We start from the raw sequence: 18,926 nt of genomic DNA, 5'->3' as shown, positions 1-18,926 counted from the left end.
GGAGTCTGGCTCTGTCACGAAGGCTGGAGTGCAGTGGCACAAGCTTGGCTCACTGCAACCTCCGCCTCCTGGGTTCAAGCGATTCTCCTGCTTCAGCCTCCCAAGTAGCTGGGATTACAGGCACACGCAACAACGTCCGGCTAATTTTTGCATTTTTAGTAGGCATGGGGTTTCCCCGTGTTAGCCAGGCTGGTCTCAAACTCATGATCTGCCCACCTTAGCCTCCCAAAGTGCTCAAATTCCAGGCATGAGCCACAGCATCCGGCCCCTTTGCCTTCTTTTAATTAAAGCGTGAATATACTGATACTGAAACCTCAGAGATAAAAACTGGCTCAAATTTCCACCCATGGGCATCCTCCCCAGTCCTGGATGTTAGTTTTGGAAATCTGGTTTATTAGTTTCCTCAATTATCAAAAAGTTGTGCCCTTTGTAAGTAAAAAAGAGAAAGAAGTGTCAGGCAGAAAAAAGAAATGCATTCCTTTCTTTTCTGATAGAAAATTTAATGATAAGAGTATTATCTTTTATAGTTAAGCTGAACAGAAAATAAACAGGTAAAGGACTTTGCTTGGGAAAAGGTCTTCTCTGCTTTAGGCAACGAAAGCCTGTCATTAACTCAAAGAACAAGATCAAACGTTCTCATGCCTCCTCTTCACCTCCTCCTCAAAGCTTCTGTGTTCTTGATAATGATGTACCGAGCACGGGGAATGCCATACTTCACCTCCACTCCTGGAAATCACAGTAGCCCCTAAGGCTCGGCTCAGGGTCTCCCGTTTTCTGTGCAGTCATCCGTGACTATCTGGCTGGTAAATGAATGGTATAACCCTCTTCCCTATTTCATTAGTTTTCACTCAATTCTTGGAAAAGAATGAGCTTTTCCTCATCTGAATTCCAGAACAGTGTACGTTCAGCAAATCCATATCCACTGACTGATTTGTATCAAGGTACAGACCCGAGTTGCTTCCTCCTAACCAAATGAGAATTCAGCTACCTATTAAATAGAGTTAACATCAAGTTTTCCTAGCCAGCTGGTTTCCCTGTACTACTGAAAAAAATGAAAACTCAACTGGCATTCCATCCACCCTAATCTTGAAGGAACTGGAACCTTCCCCATGTACATACTAGGCGTCACAGAAAATCCTAACATGATCCAATCCAGACTCCAAACTGGCTACATTAGAAGTCACAGATGAAAAAGAGTGGGCTGGGCAAGGTAGCTCACACCTGTAATCCCAGCACCTTGGGAGCCCGAGGCAGGTGGACCACTTGAGGTTGAGAGTTTGAGACCAGTCAGGCCAACATGGTGAAACCGTGTCTCTACTAAAAATACAAAAATTAGCCGGGCGTGATGGCGCGTACCTGTAGTCCCAGCTACTCGGAGGCTGAGGCTGGAGGATCGCTTGAGTCCAGTTTTGGGCTGTAGTGCGCTATGCCGATCGGACGTCCCCATCAAGTTTGGCATTAATATGGTGGCCTGCCATGAGCGGGGGACCACCAGGTTGCCTAAGGAGGGGTGAACCGGCCCAGGTAGGAAACGGAGCAGGTCAAAACTCCCGTGCTGATCAGTAGTGGGATCCTGCCTGTAAACAGCCACTGCACTCCAGCCTGGGCAACATATCATGATCACATCTCACACACACACACACACCAAAAAAAAAAAAAAAAAAAAAAAAAAAAATTAGCCGGGTGTGTTGATGTGCGCCTGTAATCCCGGCTACTCTGAAGGCTAAGGCATGAGAATTGCTTGAATCTGTGAGGTGGAGGTTGCTGTGAGCCAAGATCGCGCCACTGCACTCCAGCCTGGGTGACACAGAGAGACTCCATCTCAAAAACAAACAAAAAAAGAAAAGAAAAAGGAGTGAGCGGAGAGAGAAACTTACTTACATATATTAATTATCCCTGCTCCCAAAATAAGCATTTTCTTCTCACAACAAATCACAACAAACTTACAAAGAAAATATGGGAGATTCTACTGGTTGCCTATCCAGAGTGCTACTCTTCAGATTCCCTACTGAGAAGGCTGAAAACACACAGAAAGACACTGAGACACACACAGGCAAAGACACAAAGAATCATCACTTTCTCAGTCCTCTCTGAAGACAGGTCATGAGCCTGAGACACCAGCCTGGCAATGTACCTGAAGCAAAGTCTCCTGGGACATCTGGAGAAGATTCCCTCTTTGGAAGTGAGAGACAGTGCGTATGAGAATAAGGCTGCCTCCCCTCTCCCCGTCTATTAGAGTCCTGTAAGCAGCTGACTTCTGGATTTATTCTCACCCCTTAAACAGGACGAGCCCATGAAAATTTCCAAGGTAACAACCACCACTCTTTGAACTGCCAACCTATGTGCTTCTTGATATTTGAGACAAAATTAGTAGATTTTTAAAGGGTATTTTGCTAAGGTTATTTCCAAACAAACAACAACTTGCAACCAAAAGCTTTTTAACTGACATTAGATCTCAACATAAAAGATCAGGAAACCGACCACACAGGTAATGTAGGGAGGAATCACTGTGGCTGCATAAAAGGAGATAAAAGTGAGTCTTTTATGACCTCCCTCCCATTATGCTACTTCACATGTTCCCAAAAGACACCTCCAACATGGCCTAAGTAAACAGGGTGGGTACTCAAATGCACACAAAGCCTCTAGAAGTTTGTGGGTGGTGTTCTACCTGGATTAGCACATGCAAGCCCTTCTTACAGAAGTGGCACCCATGACAGTCAGAAGCGACAGGCAGGTGAGCCAAACCCAACCGTATGCTGTGCTCTTACACCTGTGAATATGCCATGCTCCCCCCAAACACAGAGAACAAGGTTTCAATTTCCATTATCTATCTCTTTGAAGTCACTACCTTCTCTTTACTTCCTTCCCTCTGTTCCTTTCAAAGTCTAGAGAAAAATATTTTTTAAAACTGTCCTATTACAGAAATTGTGTAAAATGCAATGAAAACAAAAAAAAACGAGAATACTTGTACCCAGAGATAACATATTAACACTATCATATGCTCTGCCTTTGTAAATAATTATGTAACTACAGGTATTGAATGACTTACGACCTATGCAACTTACGACCATTCGACTTGACAACCACAATCGCTAGCCACGACTGCTTCGCGTCTGGCAGCGCAAACGTTGCCCAGCTGGGCGTATGACAGTGCGGACCAGCTTCCGGCAGCACTACCATCTCCGCGTGCATATAGCCTACTCAACTTACGACCAAATCGTGTTACGACCGGTCTGTCGGAACCAATCGTGGTCGTAAGTCGAGCACTAGCTGTATACAGACATCTTTAAACTTTGAAGAGAAGTAGTTTTGTATCTTATTTTCAACTTAATATTATATCACGACTATTTCCTTTTTCCATCCATTCAAGCGACATTCACCATTGCTATTAAATCAATAAAATGTTATTTAAAATGATTTGAAAAAGCTTCAGCTATCTTATTGCAAAGATGTACCATAATTTACCTACTCTTTCATGCATGCTGAGATTTAGGTTGTGTCTAAGGTTTACTACTGCAAACAAACACCACAATGAAAATCCTTTGATTCCACCTCTAATTCCTTGGGGCAAAGAATTTCTGCACCACAGAACCTGCATATAATTTTTAAGAATCTTGATAGATATTGCCAAAATATCACAAAAAGGGTATCCTGATGTTCATTTACAATAGACAATTTAAGGAGGTTGGTACTCATGGATACGCATCAATAAAAATTTTTAAAGACTCCCATATACATATAAAAATCTTGTTTTCCTCCTTCTTTGAATATATTTATAGTTTTCCTTTTTTTTTTTTTACCATTTGCATATTTTTGCGAGTTCCCTCATTCTTATCTTTTACCCATTTTTCTGTGGGCCTGATATTTCCTGTTTATCTCTAACAGCTCTTTATGTATTACATGCTGTATCTGTTTCAAGCACAATTTTTCCAATTGATCACTTGTTCTTTAATTTTGTTTCAGTTTATTCAGAATTTTCCCTTGATTTTTTTTTTCTATTGCAATTAATCAAATCTACTGGAATTTTCTTTCAAGATTTTTTTTTTTTTTTTTTTTTAAGTTTTCCTTGGGCACATAGAAACCTTCCTCACCCTTAGACCAACATTTTCATATCCTTCTAGTTTTGTTTAATGTTTCTGTTTTCAAACTCAAGCCTTCCATCCACACAAAACTTATTTTTTTCTATCTGGTGACACCCCTATTTGATAATTTCTCAAATGCTCAATGACATTAATGCCTTTTGTGGCATAATCCATTTATTCTCTACAGGCTGGAAATTCTTCCTTGAGCAAGAGACCATGGATACCCAGAACATAAGTTACTGGCCTTCCCTTTTAATGTATCTGTTACTGGGATTCCTCCTTGCTGAATGAAACAGCCTCAAAATCACTACCAAGACTTCTTCATTCAAACTACCTAGTTAGAGTCAATTATGAACAAACACATGCTAAGAATCGGGAAGCAGAAGAAAGAGCAGATGGGTGCGTCCATATAGACTCCACTATAGTGGACACGTGAGACATATGACCAATACCCATGCATCAAAGGTAATTAACAAGTACATGAGATCAATGTCATAAAGAATGAAGCATAGGTGGCAAGATATAGGTTCCCCTATAGAAGGGGGACCCAAATTTGAACAGAATGGTGAGACAAGAACACTTTCCTTGAGATGTTAACTGAGCTCTAGAAGACAGACAGGGAGATTTCTATTTCAGGCAACTTAGTGAACTAGATAACCTCAAAACCCTCACATGATAACAATGTGAAAAGTTAACAAGTAATGTGTGTGTGCATAAAACTGAAGTAGGCATGAAAGCAAAACTACAAAAATTACGAGCAAGTCCAAGCTGGCAAATTAGAATATAAGTAATTCCTGAAACTCAGTATTGCTTTGAAGGGATTGGCTCTTGAACTTCTGCTTCCACTGCTGTGAGGGCGCAGGAGGGAGTGGACGAGGCCCATGGCCCTGGCTTAAGAGGGGGTCAGAGAGAGAACCTTTGCATGAAGTTAGGATCCCAAATCCTACACTCTCAGCATAAAGGTGATTTAGAGACAAACTCCCCCATACAGAAGGGAGGGACAGGAAGCACTCTGATTTTTATCTGGATGAACAGTGAAGTGGGGGTGGGGCGCCTTCCCTGAGAATTAGCATCCTCAAGAAGGATCACACAGTGATGTGTTACCTGGACTCAAGCTACCTGGCGTCTGACAGGCCTCAAATGCAGAATTTAATTCAAAGTGATCAGGACTGACAGTGCCTCAGGCAAATGGCAGCAATAAATGCAAATCTTCTTTCAGGCAAACACAACAGAACACCTCCAGGCTTTCATAAAATCAGCATGGAATTTCACACAGAGTCCAACTGTAGTGAGTAAGGAGGAAAGGCCAGGGACCAGGGCCAGGCTGAAGGGCTCAGTTCCTGTTTCCTCCACTCCACAGCTAAGAAGTCTTGGTCTAGCTGCTTCGACTCTCAGCTTCCTCCTCTGAAAAGATGATCACAGCACGAATTTCAAGGGTCTGTCATGAGATTTCAATGAGATAATCAACACTACATGTTTCGTACTATGTCTGATACATGGTAAGTCGCCAATGTGCGCTATTATTGATTCTGATTTCCATTTTCCAAATTTATTTTGTTGTGTATCACCTTATTCACTGTTTTTCTTATTAACATTTCCTCCACAGTTCATTATTAAATTTACCAGAGGTTTGCCATCTTCTTGTATATGGAAAATAATTAAAAATTAATCTAATTTTAATTAATAAAAATTAATATTTGTTTAGTTTTCTGTTTATTATTTTCCTTACTTCACAGACTTCTGCTATGAACTCCACTTCCCTTCTGCTTTCCTTAGGGACACACCAGTGTTCATATCTCAAGTACCGAATGAAATGTAAGATTCATTTATCATTTATCATCATCTTTGTTTCTGAATAATGAAAGAAGTGGAGTCTATTAAAGTATCTCCAGTGACAGCTTTGGGCACATTCCACAAACTTTACTGTGAAATGTTCGTCTTCTGCTGCGACCACAACAGGCTACACTTTTAGTTTTTATTTCCTTTTCGATTAAATGGCATTTAGGAAAATTCTTTACCCTCCCCTAGTTGCCAAGTAGTTTGGATCTCCAATTTAAAAGTTTGTTTCTAATACGTAGTTTTCCTACATTGTGGTCAGGAGCAGGGCCCGTGTAATTTTTGCGGTTTGGAATTTAATTAGGTTTTCTTGGGCCATAGTATGCTATCATTTGTGTAATTTTTTTGATAAACATATAAAACCTCATTTTTATTCCACATGATAGGCAGTTTGATAACTGCTGATACTATGTTTTAAAAGTCATTTCTGTCATTATTAACAAGATGATTCACCTTTCTTTTCTGTGGCTGAAGCTCTCCCAAAAATATACTTCCTGTCAAGTTTTGCTTTTTGCTTAGTATATTCAGAAGTTTTCTACTTGGAAAATAACTTGGCTATTATATCCTCTTATGAGTATTATCAATTTAAAATTAATTTTATCTAATTAAATATATCTTATTATATTTGAGTTTGTCTAAAATTAACATATACTATCTTGTTATTTAACTGAGAATTAAAGTTGTTATTCAGTAATGAAAGAATTTAATGCATTTACATTTATTAAAATAATTGTTTGATTTTACTTCTGTAATAGTGTTCTTATGCATTCTTTTCTAGCTTTGAGAAAAAAAATTTACACCATCACAATTCACAGCAATCACTTTATAAAACAATTCAATCACCCTCAAAAATTCCCTAATACCCCTTTCTGGGTAATCCCAACACCACCACCCTCTGGCTCCTATTAACTTTGTCTTGCTTTCAAGAATGTCATATAAATGGAATCATTTAACAAGTAGTCTTTTGGTCTGGCTTTCTTTCACTTAGCATAAAACCTTTCCACTGGTGTTACTGTTACGTGTCATCAGTTCATTCCTTTTCATTGCATATACCACAGTTGTTTATCAATTCTTCAGCTGATGGACGATCAAGTCCCACTTTTTTTTTCCCCAGACAGAATCTTGCTCTGTTGCCAAGGCTGGAATACAGTGGCATGATCTCAGCTCACTGAAACCTCCATCTCCCAGGTTCGAGCAATTCTTCTGTCTCGGCCTCCCAAGTAGCTGGAATTACAGGTGCGTGCCACCACACCTGGCTAATTATTGTATTTTTAGTAGAGACGCAGTTTCACCACACTGGTCAGGCTAGTCTCAAACTCCTGACCTCAGGTGATCCACCCTCCTCAGCCTCCCAAAGTGCTGAAATTACAGACAGGCGTGAGCCACCATGCCCAACTGGACAATGAAGTCCTATGAATAAAGTTGCCATGAATATCCACATAAAAATTTTTGAGTACATGTATGTTTTATTTCTCTTGGTTGAACATCTAAGAGTGGAACCTCTAGATGATATTGTGAGGATATTTTTAACTTTTTTAGAAGCTGCCAAACTGTTTTCTGAAGTGGTATATCATTTTACACTTCCATCAGTGACGGCAGAGAGTTGCAGCTGTTCCACATCCTCACCAACACTTTGTATTGTAAGTCATTTTAATCGTAGCCATTGTAGTGGATGTGAAGTGTCTGCCCGTTTATAATACCTTTTCATTCTTGAATATTCACTTTGATTACTTTTTTGGATAGCTTGCAAATAAGGTACAGTTACTTCAAGAACCATATACTTGTGTATATTTCCTTTTTTTCGGTTTAAAAAAAAATTTAAATCTATTTATTTGAGACCAGGTTATGAGACTGGCTAATTTTTGTATTTTCTTGGGAGAGATGTGGTTTCACCATGTTGCCCAGGCTGGCCTGAAACTCCTGGGCTCAAGCAATCTACCTACCTGAGTCTCCCAAAGTGCTGGGATTACAGGCATGAGCCACTGCACCTGGCCTACTGCTGTGTATTTTCTGAGCTCCTGCACAGCATTTCATTTTGTCTGCTGCCTTAAAGCATCAGAGAACTTGGCCGGTATTCTTGGGTCTCTATTTTGCTCAAAACTGCAGACATTTTATTTAGACACTTAATTTTATAGTGTGAAAGCTGAGGTGGGATGTTTATTCTTCTAAGACAATAACCTTGTCTCCACCCTCTGCCCTGGTATTAATTACCATGTAGTGTCAGAAGCCAAACTCCATACCTTGTCGACAGCCATCAACAACCATACTGAGCACTTGAAATAGGTCATGTCCAAAGTGAGATGTTCAAAATATATACCAGATTTCAAAGACTTAATATTACAATCTGTAAAATATATCAACCGTTCTTAAACTGAACTGATCACAGGCTGAAATGATACTATTTTGGATAAAAATAATTAAATAAGATGTATTATTAAAATTTATTTTACTGGTTCCATTTTGCTTTTCAAAGTGTGACTACTAGAAAATTTAAAATCGCACAGATGACTTGCCATTATATTTTCATCGGACAGTGCTGCTCAAGAGTCAGACTACCCAAATTCACACTTTGGTTCCACGATGCATCAGCTGAGTAATCTGAACAAGTCTCTTTCCTATGCTTCAGTTTCCTCATCAGGAAACAGCAGGGATAAAAGAAGATTATGCCGGTTAAGTATATTATGTTGGCACATAATCAACTCTTATTAATGAGAATTATTAATCCTAAAAGAAGGATTTTGTTTTAATCCTTGCAATTCAAATATTTTTCTAGGGTGTCCACTAAGGTGGGAAATTTATCACGGACTTTAAAGGCTCCTTTTGATCTGCATATATACAACTCTTTTTGGTGCCTGACAATTTTCCTTCAGTTTCATCATCCTAGGGATAAAGCAGCCAACACCCCAGCCCTTGCAGTGCCTGGAGCCCACAGTTTTCATTAACTTTTTCCAACATCAGCTCAGCTCAGCTACTCAATCCCAAGCTAACATGCCAAAAAGCAGCCCCCCCAAAACAAATCTCTAATCTCTCACTCCTCAAATCTAGCCTTTTATCCTTTCATAACATTTGGACAAAGACCCTGAGTTCAGTGCAAAAATTTTCTAACCTCATCATAATTTCCAGTTCACCGTGCCCAACGCTTTCTCATTATTTGTCAAACATAGCTAGTCTGTCTTTTTTTGATCCAAACTCCATCACTATAATCACACTCTTGAATCAATAAAGTGTTTATTATTATTATTATTATTATTTTTAGATAGAGTTTTGCTTGTAGCCCAGCTTGGAGTGCAATGACATGATCTCAGCTCACTCCAACCTCCGCTTCCTGGGTTCAAGTGATTCTCCTGCCTCGGCCTCCCTAGTAGCTGGGATTACAGGCGCTCACCACCACATCCGGTGAATTTTTTACATTTTTGGTAGAGACAGAGCTTCACCATGTTGGCCAGGCTGGTCTTGAACTCCTGGCCCTAGGTGGTCCACCTGCCTCAACCTCCCAAAGTGCTAGTATTACAGTCGTGAGCCCCGTTGCCAGGATGAAGTTTTTTTTAACTCAAGTTTCTGGTAAGTAAGATTTGTGGTGAATGAGAACAGCACTGCAGGGAAGGCTCACAAGAACCACATTCTGGCATCCGTTCCAACCAAATGCTGCTCTCCTTAGCAGCATTTGGTTAATTCTTTTGGCAAATTCCTTACAAATAAAGCAAAATAAAACCCATGCCCTGTCTGTAGCATGAAGCTCTGGGGAGGCCCCAATGAAAGTAGGTATATGAAAGCATTTCTTTCTCCTATGTTTATTTTTTGTGGGTACATAGTAGGTACATATATTTATGGGGTACATAAGATGTTTTGATACAGATAAAGCATTTCCTTATTAGGTAAATCAAGTGTGAACGACAAGACCACAATAAATAAGAATGAGAAGAAAACAATGCTCAGGATGAGAAAAAAGGCAAGTTGGGACCCTTAACTGCTTTTAAATGAGGTTAAGACTGTGAGCTCAGACCAACTGCAGCTCAAGGTGGGGCATATCACATATGTGCATCTTGATAAAATGCGATCTGCAGAACCACAGAGAATGTCTTTGTCTATGGGATGGAGACAAAATGGAGCACATTTAAGCAAGTCAGCAACCTGGAAACTGTTTATTACACAAGCAGGTCAGACAACATGTTTAAGGGTCAATCAGGTTCCATGCATTGTCAATTGGAGTACAGTTTAAGAAATGGAGTAGTGATTACTGAGAAGAGAGGGCCCAGGAGATATGTCAGGTCTTCAAATAACTGATTGACCCACACTGTATAGCTCAACCCATAGAAGCTGGGCATTTATTGGAGGCCAGGATTGGCCAGATTTTGTCCTATGGGCTGGGCATGGAGATAAAAGTTACAAATCTTGCCCTCTAGGTCCCCCCCACCCATCTAGTAGAAAAGGCAGACGAGGGAACAGACAAATGGTACACAGTCTCACACTTGAACTTCATTAATGCTCAGGTAGACCAATGAGGAGAATGACAACAATGAAGATTTCCGCAAAGCATAAGGCGAACATTTCTAATAGAGTTTCTAAATATGGAACAGGGTCCTTTGGGAGGTAACGATCTCTTATCACTGAAAGTATTCAGAAGCAGAAGACTAATGTCCATTGTATAGAATATTCTAGAAGAACGTGGAAGGTTATGCTAGATGACTGCGAAGTTCCTTTCTAATTAAGATTCTATGCTTCTCACAAGGGGACAAGACCCATTCATTCAAACACTGTTAAAGCAAAATCTGCCTGTGTAAAAAGTGAACTGAACAAACGACATAAAAGGATTATTTTCTAATGCAGATTAGAGCTTCCATTCATTGCCTAAAATTTTCCATGTCCCATACTGAACAATCAAACATCAGTCTTATAAATATACAAAAGTATGCTTTCAAGTGCATTGTGCTTTTCCATGTCCATTCTGTGATCTTGCCCTCATTGTGTGAGAGAAAAGCCCATGACAGAGGCCAGAGGTGCATTACTGACCTTACAGAACCAGCTTCATATTCAGAAACCACACAGGCAATCCAAGCACTAATAAAACAATAAAGAAAATGGGAAAGTGGTAATTTTTCCAGACCTGCACATAGTATTTAACCTCTGCCACCCTGCCTAATAACACAGGACCACAAAAGAAAGACGAAACGAGCATAAATCCATCAACTATTCTAGAAAAAGAAGCCAAAATGTAGCCCCTCTGATGAGAGGTCAGCAGTCACTGCTGGAGGAGAAGAAGGGTTGACATGGTGGGCTTAGAAAAGATTTACAAAGTTAATCAGTCGTCTTTACATATATGAAAGGCAGCCACATTATGAACAAAAAGATTTGTTGAGTGCCTATTATGTGCCAAGCACTGCCTTCCAATACAAGTCCTTATTTAAATGCACTTAATCTTCACCAATAAAGGAGAGCCAGAACTATCCATTTTGATAGGCTATTTATTTAGCTCTGCCCATTTCTCTGAGTATCAACACATTATTAGTGAACTGGGGGATTCTGAAGGCCAATACACCTTACTTCACTTCTCATTCTTCTGCAGGGCATCCCAGAGCAGATAATGCCCTTCCCTGAGACACGCCCATGTCTTCTGTCTTTCCTCTGCAGGCTCCGCTTCTCTGGAGCTACTCCAGCCTCATGAGAGTATTTGGTCACAACATCTGAAGCTCAACCACTGCCAAGTGTGGTCCTCGTTAAACCATAAACCAGGCCCAGCAGCCAGAAAATCCAGAACCCGTTTTGGGAAAAGGTATATGTTAGAAAGAAACATGTGGTATCTTGGGCAATTCACTCGCCGTTCTTGGCCTAAATCATCCAAAAAATTAAGTATTAAGCCCTCTTCCCACCCTAGAAGCCTATGATTTCATATTCTTTCTGTCTCACCCAGAAGAAAATGTCCAGTATTCAGGAAGCACAGCTTCCCCGGAAACAGATATGGTAGGCAGCAGTTCACCCACCCCCTATATGAGAGGAACAGTAAGTCTGCCTCCCACAGGACTGCAAGGGGCTGAAAGATGACAGTTTTCTAAAGACAACCTCTGCCATCCTCCACACAGTCCAGCACAAAGGCAATTAAGTATGAGTAGGAGGCCAATTTTTAGAGTCCACCATCAATATTTTCTGCAACCACAGTTCTGAATCTCACTTCATCATCTTTCTGATGCTGGTAACAAGCAGGCATCCGGTTTAAGAGAAAAGGAGACAAATTAGGGCTCCCAGCTAGACAGGTGAATCATGAAACAGCCACTGCCCTGCCACTTCCCTTCCTGAACTCGGGATCATGTGCACCCCAGTGACGGCATGGGAGTGACTTTCTGGGCCAGCTGGGGCAAGATCAAAGCTGGCAGACATGCAGGGCCTTGTCTGAAAACTGGCAAGAAATGTTTTGCTGATTTAAAGCCAACTGCCTAGACTGATGACTGTTAGTTTAGAACAGGATCCTTGGATGGAAGTGACAGGGCCATCTCCATCCTCAGCAGCATCCTTAGAAGGGCTCCCTTTTATCCCTCACAGAAGTTCCATTCCCAGCAGGCCTTAAATGGAGGGGCCATGCTTCATGTACTGGTTTTTCAGGAACAGCCAGAGAAGGAACCCCCCAAAAGCTCAGAGAGTCCCTGTCTAGACACAATGACAGTAACTTAGCTGAAACAAGCCACCGAGAGGGAAATATGACATAGGAGAAAGGGCAGAGATCATTAAGAAAGACAGCTCTGGATACTCATCCTGGCTCTGCCATGTATCCGCTTTGAGATTTGCAGTTAGTTAACACTCCTATGCCTCAGTTCCTTTGTATATACAATGGGAATAATAACCGGACCTAGTCCTTAGAGGTATTGTGAGAAACAGTCCATGAGAGAACCACGTAAAACATGCAGAATTGAAGCAAGTGATTCTTAAGCAATAGACGTTAGACCACAGCCTGTGGGACCCAAGATCATGAACAAGAGGAATTGTGAATTGAAGCACAACTCAACAGTGGTAACCAACAGTCATTCCCCAGGAGTTGTAGCCCACGTCTCTGAACTTCCCTTAAGGTCTGCACCACATCCATGTCTACTGAATTTTACAATCCTCTATCTTGTATCATTTCATTTGGGAAGGGAAAAGCCAAATATCAACATCAGCCCTTGTTAGCAGCCTGATGTTAGGCAAATGCTCTTCAACCCTGCACTTTAAGAATTATCTGTGAGATGGAAGTAATCGCACTTCTCTTTCCAACCCCAGGGTCATCATGACAAATGAGTGACAGCATGCATCACTGACAAAGCTCTACGCAAAAGTAAGTTCTCCTCCTCCTTCTCCTGTAGACAGGAGCTGCATGTTTTGAGTGGCGATCAGAGCAGAGATACCTTCACTCCTGACAGCCTGTTGGTACCGGGACTTGGAGGCCAGAAACAAATGGCCCATGTAAACATCGGGAAGACCAACAAGCATTTCACAGACCACAGACATAGGCAGGCCGAGCCATCACTATTTGTAAAATATCACTAATTGGTGACTGCAGAGAGAAGTATGCTGGTCCACTGCGAATTTCCCACAGTTCATTTTTACTCATGCACCAATCCCTCACAAATTTCATCTTCCCTATTACTTCATTCTCCAGCACTAACAGATATAATAACGGGCCCACAGGAGCCTTTCTGAGAAATGCCATTTCCAACAGCTGTATAAAGTGATTTCTTGGAGCTGTATCTGGGGAAGCCATCACGTGGGTCTGCTGAGGGTACCGTCTGACATGCTTCCTGAACGCAACTGCAGAACAGAGCACAAGTCCATTTCTCTCCTGTTCTTCCTCCTTCCCTAAGGTAATCTACTAAATGGTGTTGTGTGTTTGTTTTCTGAGATGGAGTTTTGCTCTTGTTGCCCAGGCTGGAGTGGAAAGGTGCGATCTCAGTTCACTGCAACCTCCGCCTCCCGGGTTCAAGTGATTCTCCTGCCTCAGCCTCCTGAGTAGCTGGGATTACAGGCATGCATCACCACACCTGGCTAATTTTGTATTTTTAGTAGAGACAGGGTTTCACCATGTTGGTCAGGCTGGTCTCAAACTCCCGACCTCAGGTGATCTGCCCACCTTGGCCTCCCAAAGTGCTGGAATTATAGGCGTGAGCCACCGTGCCTGCCTGCATGGTGTTTTAATATGTTTCCCTCCTAATGTACCTGTCATAAAAAGACAGTCAGCTGTATGAGATTTGCTTTTGGGAGGTGGGCTGGTCCAAATGGAGCTGCCTTACTTATGCAACTTTAAGGTGGCTGGTAGGCAAACTCCTCACTGCCCACACAAGCCCCTGGGGCACAATAGGCATCAGAAATGTGACCCTGGGATCCACAGTGATAAAGAAACTTGAATTCCTGGGCCTGACAGTAATAAAGAAAGTCCTCGCTATTGATTTTATTATTCTTAGGGACCCAGTTCTAAATTCATTGTGTATCAGTCATTTAGCAAACATCTCTATAAGCCACTCATTTAGCAAGCATCTTTTTAAGTTTTAGCACACATCTATAAAACTTCCTTTAAAGATGTTTTAGGAAATTATCTTTCAAAGCTTCACACCAGGCATTTGGGATACAAAGGTGATGAAAAATGGTCATGATCCTGGCTTGGGAGCTTATAGTATATGACATGTATTAGCCCATCACACAAAGGCATGAAAGGATACCCTCTGTGATGAGTTTACCAAAGAAATGTGTGTGACTCTAGGAGAACACCGAACAAAGCAACCCCTAGGAGGTGATAAAGGCAGGGAAGGTTTCCCTGAGTACACGTAACAAAAGAATTTGTTATTCATTAGCAATGAGGGAAAAGAAGGAGATTGGCAAACAGCTTAGCAAGTAGAAGAAACAACCTGTTGAAAGGTGCCCTGGTGGGAAGGAAGGAACACAGTGAATCTACAGGACTGAAGAGCGAGGAAGGTCACAAGTGGTCCAAGAACGTCTTGGAAGGAGGCAGGAGCCAGAGTGTGCAGAGATGAGACTGGGTTAAGGATTGTGGCCTTGGCCAGGCACAGTGGCTCAGGCCTATCATCCCAGCACTTTGGGAGGCTGAGGTAGGTGGATCACTTGAGATCAGGAGTTCGAGACCAACCTGGCCAATATGGTGAAACTCCGTGTCTGCTAAAAATACAAAAATTAGCTGGGCCTGGTAGCACGCACCTGGGGTCCCAGCTACTCTACTCAGGAGGCTGAGGTAGGAGAATTGCTTGAACCCAGGAGGCAGAGGTTGCAGTGAGCTGAGATCACACCACTGCACTCCAGCCTGGGGGACACAGCAAGACTCCTTCTGGGAAAAAAACAAAAAACAAACAAAGAAACAAAAAAAAAACTGCGGCCTTTATCTCAGAGCAGCAGGAAAAACCAGGGAAGGCTTTACCCAGAGGAAAAGAATAGCATGTCTGTGCTTGTTTTTGGAAAGCTGTCTTTTGCTAATGAAAGAAGAGATGTAAGGGAGGAGAGGTGAGCAGCAGAGGGAAGAGACTTGTCTCAAAAACACTTGCCACTGTGCTGGGAAAAGATCACAAAGCATGGACTAGGTAGGTGCAGGGGGGCGAAGCCACGCTAGACTGTGACGTGGTCGCACCCAGGGCAAGAGAAAAGGATAAACATGAGCTCGCAGTTTCAGATCAGCAACTAAGCAGATGGCAGTACCACAGCAGGGGTGGTTGTCAGGCTGGTGGAGGGGGCAGATCACGGATTTGGGCTTACTGATCTGGGTTATATGTATAAAGTAATACATAGACAGACGAATAGATCATGGAGTCAGACAGTTCTGGTTTTCATCTGGCTTTGCCATGTATCGTTGTTACCACTATTATCAGGAAAAATTACGTTTTATAAACACTTTCATACTCACTGTCGTAATGGACAACAGTCTCATGGGATTCAGGAATGTGAGAGAGACAGGCAATTAATCGGTAGGGGAATAAAAAGCATTTGTCAGGAAACTTCGATGAAGTCCTCAGTAGTAGAGATCAGGTTAGACAGCAGGACTCTAGAGAAAGTATTCTTTTGAACATATCAGATCGTATTTTCTAACCTATCATTTTTTAAGCCATATTCATTTCAGATCTATTAAAAAAAGTCAGCATATAAAATCAGAGGCAACTGGTCTCCCTGGATTAAAGTGGGCATGACAGAGTCCGAGTATCAGCGTTTCCTCCCCTTCTCTCCTGTCATCCAAGCCTCATGGAAGGGGCTTCCAGGAGCGAATTCCAGTCCATGGAAACTTACTCCTTCAAATTATTAGCTCTTGATGGATTTCACAACAGGTCACACCACCGAGTGCATTTTAAGTCATTCTGGCCTTGGCTGCAAGTGGAGTGAAGCATTCTTAAGAACTGCCATGTTGCACACACTGCCCCATCTTATTTCACCCCTTCTTTTGTGGCTGACTTAGTCCCCAGCCATCTGAGAGCTGAGACAACTGAGGTTCAAAACCGGTTAGAGAATTCTTTGGCGGTAAACCAGGATTTGAATTTGGGTTTTTTCCCCAATCACTTTGTATTTTTTTTTCTTTTAAGAGAGAAAAAAAATGATACACTCATTTAGCTGTGATCTTACCATTATGATATAATCATAGCTCACCGCAGTCTTGAACCCCCAGGTTCAAGTGATTCCCTTGTCTCAGCCTCCAGAGTAGCTTTGACTACAGGTGTGTGCCACCAGACTCGGCTAATTTTTAAAATTTTCTGTAGAGATAGGGGGATCTCACTATGTTGCCCAGGCTGGTCTCAAGCGATCCTCCTCCATGAGCCACTATATCCAGCCCACTTTGGTTGGTGTTTTCTTACGAAGTAAAGGGTGCAGGCTCACAGGGAACATGGCACTGAACTACTACCCAAAGAAAGGCAAATGGTGAACACAGTGGCAGAGGCATCCTTCCGAACCAGCTGCTGCTCCTCCTCCCCTGTTGCTTTCCCCCATGGTGTTGGCGCTAAGACCCCGGGAGATAGAGTGGCTTGCTTTCACCTTAATTAGCGCAGCAATTTGCTAAATTTTGTTTTTCCCTTTTTAAGAGTGTTAATCAATTTTAGCTCAGAATATATTGGAATGGCACGCACATTACCACAACAATCCCCAGATGCTAAATTCTGAACATCTCCGTCAACCTCGGAGCCTGAAATATGTGAAAATCAGAAACTCTGGCCGGCATGTCAGTGATCTATTAAAAATGTTATGACTCTAAAATGAAAAGATAATGGGTTTATGAGGTTTGGAACAAGCAATTTGCCAGAATCAGCCTCATGCTTAGGTGTTGAGTCCTTCCCAAGGTGAGTGGAGACAGTATTTCTGCAAAGTTACATGTTCCTCTAATCACAGCAATTTGTTAAATCCACAAGCATTAGGGGGTACCTACTATGCACCGCAAATACAGAAAAGAATAAGGTGCGCCTCCTCCCCTCCTACCACATTAGGAAGGGTCCGACAGATAGACTAGTGAACAAAAAATGTCTTCCTCTTTCCTGTGGAAGTGGGGTGGTTTCTAAGACGAGTGGGCACCACAGCTGAGTCCTGAAGGGTGAACAGGAGTTGTGACGAGATAGGTGGGAAGGGCGTGTCAGATGGAAGGAACAGAATGAGCAAAGACTCCAACACAGAAGAGGGGGCAACGAGAACCAGAGGTGTGCTCTACTACCTAGAGCGCAAGGAATAGCAAAGGTTTCCAGGAATGCCAAGCGACAAGACCAGAAGTAGGATCAACAGCCAGAATATACAGGACTTCTTAGTCGAACTGAGGACCTCAATCATGACACAAGCAAAACGGCACTATGAAAAACTTGCAAGGGGATGAAATGACCCATTTCATTTGGTTGAAACCCCTCCAGCCTGACATAACCTTTAATATTTATTCAGTAGTGTCTTCTTAAAGCACATTCAAATATATTCTCTCATTTGAGCCTCTTCATTCCCACCATGAGGCTGGTACTTCATCTCCCTTTTCTACTGATGAGAAAACAGGTCCAGCAGAGGTAGATGGTTTTCTTTGTGTCTTTTGACCAGTAAGTGACAATACGCAAATTTAAACCCAAGCCCGTGGGGGTCTGAGTTTTGCATTTACTTCACTGGGTAATAGAACTCTCCAGATGACAGCTACCATAGACCACTTTCAGATTATACACCAATGGCCTCCAGCGTCTCCAGAAAGTCTTGGTGGTCAAAACTGACAGACCAAGGTGGATTCTGTGCAAACAAAGTGGTTACTTTAATAAAACCAGATTCTGGTGGTGAACAGCCTCATTACGCCCTAGACATTTTCAGTAAGGAACTCAGATTTCTGGCATTGCTGAAGTCTACTAAACCACAAGCAATAACATTTCCAGCTAGAGATCATGGAGGTGCCTCACCTCCTGCCCCTACCTTGAGCTCGTCCGCGTTGTAGAAGTCCACACGCACGGCGGGCACCATCCAGGTCTGGAAGAGTGTGGCCAGGATCTGCTCCGCAATGGAGTCAGCAATGAGGTGGAAGTGCAGAGGGTTCCGCCTGCGGGGAGCGGGAGAAGGAAGGGTCACACGGAGAAGTCAGGCCTTTGAATGACAGCTGTAAAAACACTCTTCACAGTTCCTATGGTGGAGCTTGTTTCTAAAGGCAGTTGTGAAAGTCAATCTGGCATGTTACCAAACCAGCGCTCACTGGTGAGGCTGTGGGAGCTGAAAAGGGGAGAAGACCTCTCACCCAACCTCCGTGTTTCGGAGAAGTGACAACCAACCACTCATCACTACTGACACCTAATACAGGCCAAACACCAGGCCTGTTAGTAGGATATTCATTCTTTTCTCTGAAAGTCTTAAGTAGAGCAGGTATTGGCTAACCTGTATATCTGCTACCTGGACATACCAGCCTTAACGCAGAAACCCATCAACATAGGGTAAGTTTTTTAGACTGGCAGCAGGCGGCTGGCAAGAGACTGCTCCCATAGCAACAGTGGGGCAAGTTAAATCTTCCGTTTTTTTCCCCTCCAAAAAAAAAAAAAAAAAACCCCAAAATCCAGGTTT

The 18,926-nt window shown here is 42.3% G+C and overlaps 1 protein-coding gene across 3 annotated transcripts in view; it reads right to left on the bottom strand.

Annotated features, from left to right (window-relative positions):
• LARGE1 (LARGE xylosyl- and glucuronyltransferase 1) overlaps positions 1–18,926 on the bottom strand; it is a 559,679-nt gene that overhangs the window by 308,407 nt on the left and 232,346 nt on the right. For all 3 annotated transcript variants that reach the window (XM_032266924.1, XM_032266925.1, XM_032266923.1), the window contains one exon: positions 18,291–18,414. In XM_032266924.1, coding sequence (XP_032122815.1) covers positions 18,291–18,414 — 124 coding nt within the window. The remainder of the gene's footprint in view (positions 1–18,290; positions 18,415–18,926) is intronic.

The sequence above is a fragment of the Sapajus apella genome, unplaced genomic scaffold (genome assembly GCF_009761245.1).
Source record: "Sapajus apella isolate SASKATOON/1434 unplaced genomic scaffold, GSC_monkey_1.0 scaffold162, whole genome shotgun sequence".
Classification (NCBI taxonomy): Eukaryota; Metazoa; Chordata; class Mammalia; order Primates; family Cebidae; genus Sapajus; species Sapajus apella.
Note: the sequence above shows the minus strand (reverse complement) of the source record. Positions and strands in the feature narration are given on the sequence as shown.